General features: G+C 41.7%; 1 protein-coding gene across 1 annotated transcript in view; it reads right to left on the bottom strand.

Moving 5' to 3' along the window:
* The window catches only part of NOL6 (nucleolar protein 6), a 455,500-nt gene that overhangs the window by 398,399 nt on the left and 43,450 nt on the right, over positions 1-13,651 (bottom strand). The window contains exons 3-4 of the mRNA XM_069217421.1: positions 6,320-6,436; positions 773-952 (exon numbers count right to left, since the gene is read on the bottom strand). Coding sequence (XP_069073522.1) covers positions 773-952; positions 6,320-6,436 — 297 coding nt within the window. The remainder of the gene's footprint in view (positions 1-772; positions 953-6,319; positions 6,437-13,651) is intronic.

Below are 13,651 nucleotides of genomic sequence, written 5' to 3'. Positions count from 1 at the left end.
CTAAGGCAGCTGCCCAGGGGTACTGGTCCCCACAAAGTTTGCGGTGTGGTTTGATACAGCTTGGCCGTCCTGGGAAAAAATGTCGGATAGCATTTTCAATAACTTATGAGGTATACGATACAGATCTTCAGCCTACTCTGATATCCTGTGCGTTTGCTAATATATGCATTTTACCAGGAATATTTGGATCCATACATACGTACTTTAGGTCAGGGGACAGTAGTAGCCCATGATCATAGGTAGCCATTGTGGGTGTGCAGATTTTAGGGGCTGGGGTTAGGCGAAAGCGGGGTAGTCACCCAGTATTCACAGGCATAACTGCAGAAGCCTTTCCTTCCGGTGTGCACCTTCCACAGGAAGGGGTGTGAGATACCGGCTCCTTTTTCCTTTCTCCATCAAGATACAGCTACACCCACTTCCCTGGAGGGTAAGAAAATCTAACAAAGTCTGTCCTCAAAAGTGGTTTGGGAGCATTTATTACTACCTTTTAGGACAGAAACGAATTACCTTTTGTTCACCTGCATAGATGTGAGCCAAACACAGAAGGGAGTCGCACACAAAAAAATCCCTTTTTGCCAACAAATACAGGATACAATTAAAAAACCTACATTTCTCTCCTGAAAACAGCATAAAAGAGAGGGCTGAAAGCTCACCCAGGAGATCGAGAGATCAGTGGGAAAAAAAGCATACATATGATGGAAGGACAATAACAGAGGTGAATAGGACGGGCAGGATTTTAAAGAGCAAAGGAGAAATCGGTCTGGTCACTCACCTGTGGCATGGTAACCGCAACATCAACATTAATCTCAGGCAGGATACAGGTATCAAGCAGGTAGCTGCCCACCACCTTCACCGAGACCGGAGGAAGGAAACGGAACTTTCCTTTAACTCTGTAGGGCACTTGCAGGTATGGCACCTTCACACCCTTAGGCAGCCAGGACTGATCAACTATCTGATTTACAAAACGAAAACATGCATGAAAATGCAGCAACTGCCAATCAATCTAAAAGCATGCTCACTGCAGAACACAATTTAATCCTCCAAATTTAAGAAAACTTTTTAACTTTTAAGTCATGGATGAATATTTTTTCAAATCAATTCTTAGAGACGAAGACCAGTGCTATAAGAAAAAGGAAGCGAAAAGCAAATAGTAGAGAAAGGAAATCACGGAATACATGAAATCTTGATCTGTTGAGTGGTGGAGCTGCGACATGGGTGGATAGCAGGAATGTCCACCGCGGTGAACAAGCCACATAATGAACAGAGCCATAAAGGAAGGTAGGATGGGTGCCACAAGCTAAAAACTATAGAAAGACAGAATACAGTCCTTACACGTGTTCGACAAAACCTCACTGGGAGTCCAAAATGAATGGGCGTCCTCAGGGTGAATCATCTACCATGGGTGTCAAATTCCTATAGCCCAATGCCCCGGACATATTGTTTGGGGCAAAGGACAGCACATTTTCATGTGTATATTGTCCTTAGGACAAGAAGGCCCAACCCCCCGCAGCACAAACCATTTGGCTGCCAGTTTACAGTATACTATGGATCATGGAAGGGAATTGTCTGCAATTAGGGCAATATATGTGTCCATAGGTTAATGCTGTTCAAACTTGTATTCATGGTTCATCAATGCAAAGCCTTTATTATTAGGATGAGCACTCTAAGAAACAGATTTAAGCATGTACTGCACTAATGACAGCGGTTCCAATATAACAATGTATACACATATTCGCAAAATTTAACAATAGGAGGCTACGTATAATGCTCCCATAATGCTCTCCAATTAGATGCATATATTTGCAGAATCTTGAAAGCAAAATAGATGATTTTTTGCTTTCAAAATAAATTGTTAACAAAAAATGCAACTAGGAAAAAAACGTTTTGCTAAACTACTGTGAAATTTTAGGTACCATTGCTTTGAAGCATCATTTAGTAAAATGTGTTGTTGCATGCTAGTATTTAAAGTAATCAAATACTGTTAAGGGAATATCAGGCTAACAAGTTTCAACAGGATCATTGGTAACATGAAAATAAACAAGTGTTGGCAAGCCAAAAGGTCTGACACTGGTGGTCAGGCTTTTGGTTTTGTCAATGAATGTCATGTTTTGACATGGCATCGCCACCCGCGAGGTTCAGGTCTTCACAAAAATCCTGGAGGCTAGTTTTACCCCCACGATTAAGCACCATCATTGGTATATAAAACTCAAAGGATACCTTGGAAACTGAAGAAGCATAAACTTGGGAACACCAAGAGGAGAAACTTGCATTACAAATCCTGGCAAGCTATATGTGGGAACATTCACCAATCTAGCTTTTGATTTTCCATATATAATTTTTTTTAACATAAAATAGCCACTCATAAGTGCACTTTGCTGCTCACAAGGTAGGTTGCATAATATTTAAGAGTGGAACATGTGCGATATTAGAAATGCAATGTTCCCCCGGTGACTAGACCCATAACGACAATGTCACTGGTCAGGCTGTAACTGGCATATGTAAATGACCTGTACAAAAATATATAGATTATACACGATAAGCTGTAACGTTTGACCTTTACCAGTAACAAACTTCATTCAAATACTTCTTTTTATATGTAGTAAAAATCCAATCGAATGGTAAAGTTGGATTTGTATTAAGTATGTGGGAAATTTAACTTTTAGAAAATTACCTTTACCTTGCCTGAAGTTGCTGAAGGCTACTTTGCATTAGCTCTCCAGTGACTGCCCAGCCTGTACTAGGGGTGAAAGAGGTGTAAAACGTGCTCCCAGAATAGAGACAATGAGCTGGGTGTGGAAATGTTTTAATTAGCCTTGCAGGAAAGGACAGTTAGGGTGGACTGAGAAACTTCATTAACTTGAAAGGGGAATCTGTCCTCTCCCAAGTAAGGGTAAGGGGAAAGCTGGAAAAATCAGCCTTTTGTCCAAGCCGTAAAGTTGGCACCAAACCCAGTGACTGGAAAGCTACCCACCAGAACAGTGTTTGACTGAGCATGAGGGGCAGCTCATTACCCAGACCACATCGCTGGTTGTGCACACAGGCTCTGCACAAGGGGTTTCCCAAACTTAGATTTCGAGAGTGAGGGGCACTGTGGGATATTTGCGTTAAGAGAAACTGGAACTGCTGAAAAAGCGAGTAGGTTTGCCCCCTGGAATGTTTAGTTTTTTTACCCCATTGATTAGGGAGCTCACAGAAGTTACCCTCACACACTAGCTGGGGCCAGGCATAAATGTTGGCATCCTTAGGCACACCTTCAGAACAGTTACTGGACCTGTTGAAGATCAGAATAGGTTTAAACCTGTGCCCTCTGACCTCAGAAGGACTGGACTTGCTCCCTCTTCTATCCAGCACAAAGAATTGGACTGCAGGGGTCAGTTGGCTTATCTCCTGTGTGGCCACAGGGATACAACAAGCTCCAAAAGGCTTTTTACCAGTGCCAAGCTGACCAGCGGCAAATGGACCTAGATTAGACTCTGCTGTTGGCCTCTGCCTGACATCCTCGGTGTCTAAGTGTCTCTGGTGAGGTCCAGAGGGGGCTTTAGAATTCTACCTCTGTGGTGGATTGGGACTTACAGGACTAAGTCAGACGGTTAAAACTTGGACTTGGATAAACCTGGCTGGTGTACCTGACTCACGGTCCATTGCAGTGCATGTGCTCCATCAGAGCACAAATATCACTGGTTGGCTGCGCTTTTTGTTGCTATTTCTACTTAAAAGTGTAAAACTTCAGATCTCCGCTTCCAAATGTTTGTCATGTTGGTGTCATTTGGTTTATTAAAGTTTACTATTTTTTTTCTAATTCGGTTTGGGATCTTTGTTTTCCATACTGATTGTATTGCGGTTTTGGTATTGTAAAAATACTTTGCACATTGCCCTGGGTTAAGCCATTCTGCTCCTTACCACAGATACCACGGGCGAAATCAGGTTAATTCAGTGACTTTGTGGGTTACTCCCTGACAAGGGATGTGAGTGTTCCTTGAAGTGGGTAGTCCCCTACCTCAAACATTCCAATTTCTTACAATGCACAATAGAACTGGAGAAAAAGAACTCTAATGAATACTTTGCACAGAGCTGCAGAGACGTGTACTTCTGTGACTGTTTGGGCACCAGAAGAAAGTTTAGAAGCTTTTGAAAACATTTCCTCTGGAACTCCAGCAGCACCTGCCAGAAAAAGTAACAGACTGCCAGGTGCACAGGATTAAATTGGATTTCAGCTTCATCCCGCTCAATGGTCTCCCCACCTGTGAAAAAGCCTAAGTCCCATTCTGCGTTGGGACTCAGAAATATTTTGTAACTTTTTAAATTTTAGACTTTCACAAGGACCATTCCACTTGGCGCATCAGTTATGGGCTCCATCGCAGTCGGCCTGAAATCGCTCTCAGGTCCTTGTATACCACTTCCATAGACTATTATTGCTGCTTAGTATTTTTGGCATTATTTTTCACATAAATCTTTTTTTTTTTAAACATATCTCCAGTTATCAATACTGGATTTTACTAGTTTTGGTGCCATTTTGCTTTTAAAAATGTTCTCTATTTTTATAAACTGAACTGAGATTTTTTTTATTATGTTGTGTTTGTGACTTTGTAACTGTTTTGATAATCCTAAATGCTTTGAACATTTTCTTCAAGTCACACCTGCCTGCTCTGCATCACAGCAACCAGGGGTTGAGCCCAGGTTTAAATAACTGAAACCTTCGATTGTACCTTACAGGTTATTGACTGTATTACCTGTGGTGGACTACCATCCACCCCAATTTATAATTCACTTTCTTACTTTCACTGGATGTGAGGTTATGGGTGCCTTGTTTTGCAACAGTGAAATTTCATAGTTCAGTCTTAACTTCATTTGAACTGATATGCGCAGTTAGCATAAGGCTACAATCAGTCTACACTTAGTAAAATGGATATTTCGTCCATCGATTTCACAGAACAACTGAAAGATAAATACATCTTGAGGAAAAATACATATACTATAGTGCTCTAGTTAGAAGGAAACATGCTGCTGTGGCCTCTTCAGTACCATATTACTAAGATGTCAAGTTCAGTGCACAGGGTCCTAGTGGTGCATGGCGTGGACAGTTTTAGTAGGGTTAATTCCATACGACTGAACCCCATTTTCCTGGACTATAGCAAGAACAGATTCATGTGCAGGTGCTGACTACCATGGATGGGTTTATGTAATAATCATGGGCTAAAAAAGGTAGTTTTGATTTAGCCATCAAGAAAGAATTGACACCTGCCCTTCTTCGGCAAACAGAGCAAAACAGTCAGTGTGCAATGGATCAGTGAAATCAGTATGAGACTGATGGATTTGATTGGTTTATGAGCACAGAGACGTGGGCACAGGCACAGATGACGATTAACAAAGATATCAACATAAATATTACAGCAAAAAGTTCACATCTGGAACACATCCAAACAGGAAGATACAGAATCAATGAGACAATCAAACAAAAGAAAACACAGACATGCATATAGAAGACATTAAATACAATTTGGACAGGAGGATGAATACATAACACAGCTTTGTCTTTTTCTTACTACATGCAAATAAAAAACATAGCCATGCAGTGTATACTGACAAACTAACACACGTAGACCTATACAGAGACCCATCCACATACATAACACACCTACAAAAATCGATGCACAACGAGCACCAGACATGCAGGTGCAGATCATCAGACCTACAGGCAACCAGGCATAAGGACCACCATATAGACAGGAGAGTACAACCACAGACTACCAGATTTACAGGCAACCATGTACAAAGGCCAACACACACACATGCAGTCACCCCTGTCCACAAAACAGCAGATAGGCACGTACCCAGGCGCACATATCAACATACAAAGACTTAGACTCACAGTTAGTTCCCCACATCATCTGTGTATGCAGACAGGTGAAATAAAATTAACGCTTCATGTCTTATCTTTTAACGCTCCCAATAGAATAAAATAAATTTAAAGTGGAGAAAAAATAGAGCATCAACATGTATGCAACTCTTGACCTTTAGGTCCAGAAACCACTCCCACTGGTGGATAGAATAATTTCCACTTACTTTTTCTATACAATCCATGCACTGGATTTACAATCTCTAAGGAGCGTAAAGTAGTTTTGGTGTTTTGCACCATAGATGAAAAGAAAAAACAAACTCTGCATATATTCTTTTGAATTCTTCACTTTGCCTTTACAACTGTACAATGGGCCATGTTGTTGAATGTTCTAGGACCACTAGTGTGCAGAAAAACATTTCAAGCTGTCAATCCTATCCTAAGTAAAGAAGATAGTTAATCAGCTGCATTGAAAGCTCTTACATCCATTTCCTGAGTCTCAGGGACACTGGTCAGCAAAGAGTTGATTTCATGAAGGAAAGCATCGATGATCTTTCTTTTCTTCTCCTTCAGTTTCACCTCATTCAGGAGCTCCTCAATCTAAAAGAGAAAATAAAGTGAAACATAGGATGAAGACATCTAATGAACCATAAGAAGATTTCCAGCAACACTGACAAAGGCAACACACACCACAGAGTACAGAAGAACAAGCCAGGTTGAATTTCTACCTTCTGAAAGGTTTCGTTTCAACTCTTGGGCACAGAGGCCCAAAACCACTCACCTTCTCAGTGACTGTTTTGAGTAATGTTTTTTTTCATATCATATCAGTTATGTGTGCACCCCTAAATAGAAATATTTGCACAAAATGCAGCTCCAATGAGTGGCCTTTGGGACATTCCAATAGTTTGAGTTGAAATGCCCTTCCACATTGACAGATGAGATAAAGGTAGTATAGGATGTGCTTGAACAAGTTGTCCTGTTTACCATATTACCCCCAAAATTGATTAGTACTTCTAACAGAGAAATTTCAGTCCAAAAGATGAGATCAGAAAAAGCAAATACAACCAATTATTTTAATGAAAGATGAGGCCATTAGTTGGCAAATAGATGCAGGTTTTCAAAAAGTGCATTCTTGAAAATCGAATATTCTTTAATGTTTATAATAATTAGATTCTTGTTTAATCCAGAAAATCCTGTGAAGTATACACGTAGCAAATAGATTGTGCCACAAGCAACCTACAATGGAGAAAAATCATGAATGGAAAATACCTACATCAAAGACCTGAAGCTCAATGCACATATAGCGTGGTGATGGGAAAAGTCCAGGGCGTAGCTTTAGATGCAAATAAATTCATATGCTACAGCAGACACAGTTCTGGATTAACTCTTCAACTGCTCCTAGAGCGATCTTCGCCATTTAATGAGTTTGACCAGGTAATAATCATAGGTTTCAATGGAACAGCAAATCTTTATGCTCCTCATTCATTGTATTTAGGCCTCCTCTGGAAGTTCCATGCCAATCACATTAGAGGAAGGAGAGTTTTCAGTGGAAGATTTTTATGGAGATATGGTCAGGATATATCAGGTTACTGATGCTTCAAATGCTGTAGCAGTATCATAATAGGCCCAGTAGTCTTTCGAGCGGTTTGTGGCCATGATGGCGATGGCCATGTCCGATATGAAAGGCGCTGGAGAAGACAGCAAATGTCTCAGTAGCTAAAATCTGGCCTTTCAGGAGCAAAGGCTGTGCTGGTCCTATGTGGCATTGAGGGTCATGTCAGCACAACTGTGTACCAAACGCCACACCACGTCCAGGTGCACAGACCACGTCCAGGCGCAGCCCGAGTTCATGCCCATGTTGTACGAAGCTGGCCCTTTATAAAAAGTGGACCATACGCGGTGCACTGTGTAAAGAGTCCAGCCAAATCCCTATTGTTTTACAGAGGCACAAATTATAACACCAAATGCTCTCTTTTGTGGTAGTGTGGGTGAGCAGTTTAGGCTTATTAGAGGGTAGTTCTAAGCATTTGTGGTACTCACAGGGGCAATAAATGAGACACACCCCCAAAGAATAATTCCCAGACCAATTATGAAAAATAACATTTTAATGTTCATTTTTATACCAAGAACTTCTTTATCAAGTAAGCACCTTCTTAAATATCGATTTTTACAGGTAAGTAAAATGTTCACTTAAATGCGTCTTTACGCAGCAATGCTTTCCTATAGGGAAAAACGTATATGTTACAAATAGTTATTTACGGTTGGTTTCTGGCGGTCTCTTTTGGGACTTAGGGTCATAGGGGGCTAAGGTACCAACAGTAGTTACTGGTTACCTGCCCTGGGGAGTCCGGGTGCAGGGGTGCTGGTCGGGTTGGTAGCTTTGCGTGCTATGCCAGTGGAAAGAAGTGGGGGCTGTAGGTGAGTACATGTGAACAAATCCGGAAGCTTCCAAGTGGGGTGGAGGTTCAGGTCACAAGGGTCCTGGAAGCAAGAAAGCACAGTCAGTTCTCTGGTACCAGGGCTTTAGCGCTCAGGTGCAGCGTAGGTAGATCGTCTGGGAAGGGCGCATCAAAGCTGTTGACCAGCTTGCCGTTTGAGGGTGCAAATGCAAGTAAGCTGGGCCACTCTGGCAGGGGGTCTCTCTGGTGCTGACATTACCTGACAGCTGCTATCGGCACAGTGGGAGTCCTGATTGGTCTCATACGGGCTTGGCGCAAGAGGTCCGGAACCCTGGGTACCGGTGCTCTATGGCTCTGGTTGATCCTGGTGTCTTCACACTTGGTGGAATGACAGGTCTGACCTTCCGGGGCACAGGTACCTCTTCCTGGGCAGCCCCAGCGTCAGACGGGGAGCTGCAAGACTTTGGACTCTGCTGCATTGGTGCCTGTGGACCGCAGGGGAGTAGCTCCTCTACTCCAAGGGCGATAGCTGGCAATTTGGGAAGGGCTGGTAATCTACCGGGGTTCTAGGCAGGTGCTCAGCTGCAGGACGAGTCACTTTGTTGCGCTCGTCAAGACTGGTGCAGGCAGGGCTTGGCAACAAAAGTCCTCAGCAATTCTTCTGTTCTCGCTGTTTCACAGCTCCTCTTTGTCCTTTTCTTCAGGATTCACTGAATGTATGTTTCTGGCATCAGGGGTCCACCTGCATACACAATTTAGGGACATTGAGGGGAGCGACAGGCAGTGGCCAATGGACTGCTTACCTTCAGGGTGACAACTCCCCTTCTATATGACCACTTCATGTGGAACGTGGGCATGACCCTGACCCAGTGAGCCTAATTCCACCAAAAACCAAGATGGTGGAATTCTAATCTTTGTGTTCACATCAGGTAGCCCATCTTAGGGGTGAACTAGCCTGACAGGGAACATGCCTACTGACTAGCTCATTTTTCTGCCTTTCTAGGTGCCAAATGTGCCCCGGCTAGAGGTGGCATCTCCACTGACTGGGGAAGCCAGGGTCACATAAAGTTGGCACAAGCCTTTGAAGCCTCCTCCTAGATATGCTGCTCCTAGCCATCCTGCTTGGAGGTGGTGGCAGTACCTCCGCCCAGAGAAGGCTTTGTTTCTGACCTCAGACAGTGTAGGCTCTCACCCCCAGGGAGTCAGAAATCTGTCTGTGGTGGCAGGCTGGTCAGCCCGCTCACTAGTAGCTGGAAGGTGTTCTGGTCGCTAAAGGTATTGTCACTTGGGAAACAATTGTACAGTTTCAGGGAAAGAGATCTGGGACTGGGGACCTGGATAGCAGGAACCCAGTGCACGTCGGTCAAACTTGTATCAGATACCTGGCAAAAAGCAGGACTGACCACATCAAAAAGGGGCACCTTCCTACACATATGTATTGGAAGAAAGAGTACACCAAGACACACGTATATGGAGACTACTCCCATATTGATCAATAGCCCTACGTAAGAGCTATTTCGAACGCTACTCAGCTGAACAGCTTTACAAAATGCACCTGAACTCCAGCAGCCTTCTTTTATGAGTAGTAGTTTTGACTGGTCGATGACCTACCCATTAGCTGCTTTTTGAAGGAAGTTGTAATCTTGTGTATGTTTTATTTATTGAGGATTATACTGTTGCCATCTACCGCAAAAGACTCTGTTCCTGCTTCCCATAATATGAATCTTAAAATATGGCTAAACTCAGGTTGTTTTTGAACATTGTTCGCTAATCCTCATCCTGGCAACCTGCTAGAAGTGCCCTGAGCATAACAGATTACATCGGTTCAGTACCAGTTATCTTTTTTAGGTGACCACAAAACAATCACTGTTTTTTTTCGGACACTGCAGTGAACAGTATCATCTACTGCATTCTCAATGACACATCCTCAGTATTTTTGTTAATTAAATGCTTAGTGCATTTAGACACAATCATGTCCACAACAAAATAGTGGCTCAATACAGAAATATATGAAATGTTATTTTTATACAATTAAGTACAACATGCTACAAAGCACCATCCAACAAAAACTGCAACTGAGGCTGTATTCAAAGAAAACAGCTGATCAAAAAATGACAAAACAGAAAAAAAATCTCAATTTTGTCCGATAATTATTCAATTTCATGCTTTTCAATAACTGAGATTGAACCTTGTGCCCTTAGCGAATTATCTGTGTAATTAAGCTAACTACTGCATTTGTACACTCAAGCAATTTTTTTTGTAGGGCTGGACACAATAGTGCCTTTTTTCTTGATAAATGACATTAAAATGTAATGAAATGATGCTTTCATAGCAAAATGTGATTTTGAAATTTCTGGCTTACTCTTTTTACCCCAAGTTCACACCCTGTGTAAAAAATACCCAAACTAGACTGGTAGGAAACTCATTCAAGTAGAATATGTCAACTTCATACTTGTATAGTGCACTTTTACCCTAGGGCATCTTGGCGCTGTACGCATACCGCTGTGGAACCCTTCCTGGCTTTCCCTGTGAAGTGCCCACTCCTGGGCACCCCCAAGGTGAAGCCAGGCATCCCAGCGCTGTTGGGGCCGTTGAGGAGATTAAGCAAGCTATTGCCCAGAGTTACAGAGTGGGACCCCATGATTAGATTGGCACCGAGGCGAGAGTTATCAGGTCTGAGGAAATTGAGCCCAAGACCCGCCGAGGCGGGAATTGAACCCTGGTCCCGGGCCACACCTCTGCATCAGGGTCTGCCGCTCTAATCATTAAGCCACACTTCTCCCCTGGTCTATTGGGGAGACCTTTCCTGTGCAAACCAGTCTCCCACTAGTATCTCACAAGACTCTTTCAAGAAAGATGCAGGCTTAAGAAAGAAAATTGTGTGACATTGCATAATTCTGTAAGTTTCATGAGCATACCATTTATCTTAGGCCTACTTTTTTGGCCCTTGGCCCCTACAGAAAAAGGGCCACACTATCTCATGCATGCATTTCCAACACACACGTGTTACATATTATATCCAGGAAGACATTAGCGGCAACATCAACATTATTTGGTAGCTCCAACCTTTTAGCCTTCTTCACCCGCGGATTAATATCCAGGAATGGGCCTGCAGGTGCAGCTGTGGTGCAGAGAGTTTTATGCTATTCAATATAGTTGACTGAGCATTTTGAACTTGTCATTTTAGTTAACTGTTTTGAAGCAGCATCCCTCCAACACCCGAGCATCATAACTCTCGAAGCATATCTCCCACATTACACCAATGAGTACTGAAGAGAAATATGTTTGTGATTGTTAAACATCTGTGACAGATAACTTTCTTAAGCCACTAATGGTAATGAAATTACAGGTGATAACTAAAGGCTGAACAAACAAGCACTTCTAGCCTCCAGGTGTGTCATAGAATAACACATTTCCTAGCTTTTGTGTCATTATTACCATCCACTATTATAATCAATGCTTTGCTGTTTGCCTGAACGTAATATTAATAATGTGTTTTACATCAACTGTATATTTCTGATTGAATCTATATCCAATCACTTTGACTAAGGAGTAGACCATTGATTAAATGACAGATTACGATACTTGACTCTGTTTTTTCCCCCAGCGTAAGAAATGAAAAAGGATTTTTTCATGGACCAGTTAAGACCTCATATCAAGACAAAGAGGGAAGATGGTGATGCCTACTCTTTAATGGGTATGGAAAGAACTGCATGTCTTCTTTCTGATGTTTTTTAGTTCACCTGACTCATAGTTAATTTAGTTGTTTATGGACTTTGGTTTTTAGCTGCTGCTAAAATAAAACAATAGAAAGCAAAGCATAATCCTCACCCTAGAACCTTTAATAGAATTAAAACCTTCATACACAAACACTAGGGACTTTTATACTGTTTCTTTGAATTCATTTTTGAAATCACACATTTAAGCCTTATGTTTTGTAATTAGCTTTAATTAACAGTACAACACACAATAGTGCATGCAATACAGTGGCATGCAAAAGAACATGAGAGATCAAGGTCAGAAGAGCCAAAAGGCTATCAACTTCTTATGGATCATCAAGGATGCATGGCAAGTGAGATATCAATAACATTGACTTTTGAGCAGATACGAAATGCATGGACTGGAACAGTACAAATAGCAAGCAAGAGATTGTTACCTCATTAAGTCAAAATTAAGGACAATGAGCAAGGGAACATCGCTATATGAAGCCAAAAGAATAGATTACCTGCAAAAGATCAACATCCATGAAGCTCAAAGAATGAAAGACAAGCTAGGGATGTTCACCATGAATAACCATTAAGGGGATACACAGACAAGACCATCGTCTTTTGAAGAATTTAAGACAAGTAATAAATGCGGGATCAGCACCTAAGGAAACCACAACAATAGATAACAAGTAGGATCACCATCAGAGGAAGTCTAAGGAATGGAAGATGAGCAATAGATGGCAATCCGATAATGTGGAACAAAGGGAAAACGAGAAACTGACCTGCACCTAATTAAGTCAAAACAGTACTCATTTGCAACAGATCACCACCCCAGGAAGCCAAAAATATGGAAAACTAGCAAGAGATCATTATCACAGGAAGCCTAAAAAATGGAGGACAAGCAAGAGATTAACTTCTCATTAAGCTGGAAAAAACACAAGACGAGCAATAATTGGTGGCCAAGAATATTAAAAAACAAATGGAAGAGCATCATCCCATGAAGCTCAAATAATAAAAAAAAACAAGCAATGTAAGGTTACCAAATACCTGGTCACCAAATATGTTCAAAGAGCTTAAGGCAAGTAAGAGATCTGCACATCATGAAGTCGAAACAATGAAAGACTAGCACTTTGTCATCATCAAAGAAAGCCACATCAATGGAAGACAAAAAAGAATTAATCATCACAGGAAGCCTAAAAGATGGAAAACAAGCAGAGATCATAATCAGAGAAAGTCTAAATGACTGAAGATAAATAAGAGCTCACCATCAGTTGAAGTCTACAGAACAGAAAACAAGCAAGATCTCATGAACAAATGAAGCCCAATAAGTAAAAGACAAGCAATAAATGGCCACCCTGCGGGAATTAAGTCCAAAGATAAGAAAACAAGAAAGCAACATGAAGTCAAAAGTAATGAAATCTGCACCCCAAGAAGTCCACACAAATTAAAGAAACAAGAGAATGGTACAACGGCAAAAAAAAAAAAAAAAAAAAAAAAAAAAAATAATTAAAGCATGAAGCAAGAAGGTCGTTCAGGCAAATGCAAATTGGAGGAATAAAAGGGGAATTTTCTGTTGCCCCATCCTTCATGGAGAAACTGGAGAACATCACCACTACAGGGACACAGGCTTGCCTATCTGTTCATTTGCTCAGATCCCATCATTAGTATAATGATGTTTAAGGGACATGCAAGAACCCAGCTCCCCACTT

The sequence above is a fragment of the Pleurodeles waltl genome, chromosome 1_1, assembly GCF_031143425.1.
Source record: "Pleurodeles waltl isolate 20211129_DDA chromosome 1_1, aPleWal1.hap1.20221129, whole genome shotgun sequence".
NCBI lineage: Eukaryota > Metazoa > Chordata > Amphibia > Caudata > Salamandridae > Pleurodeles > Pleurodeles waltl.
This window is presented reverse-complemented; position numbering and strand designations above follow the sequence as displayed.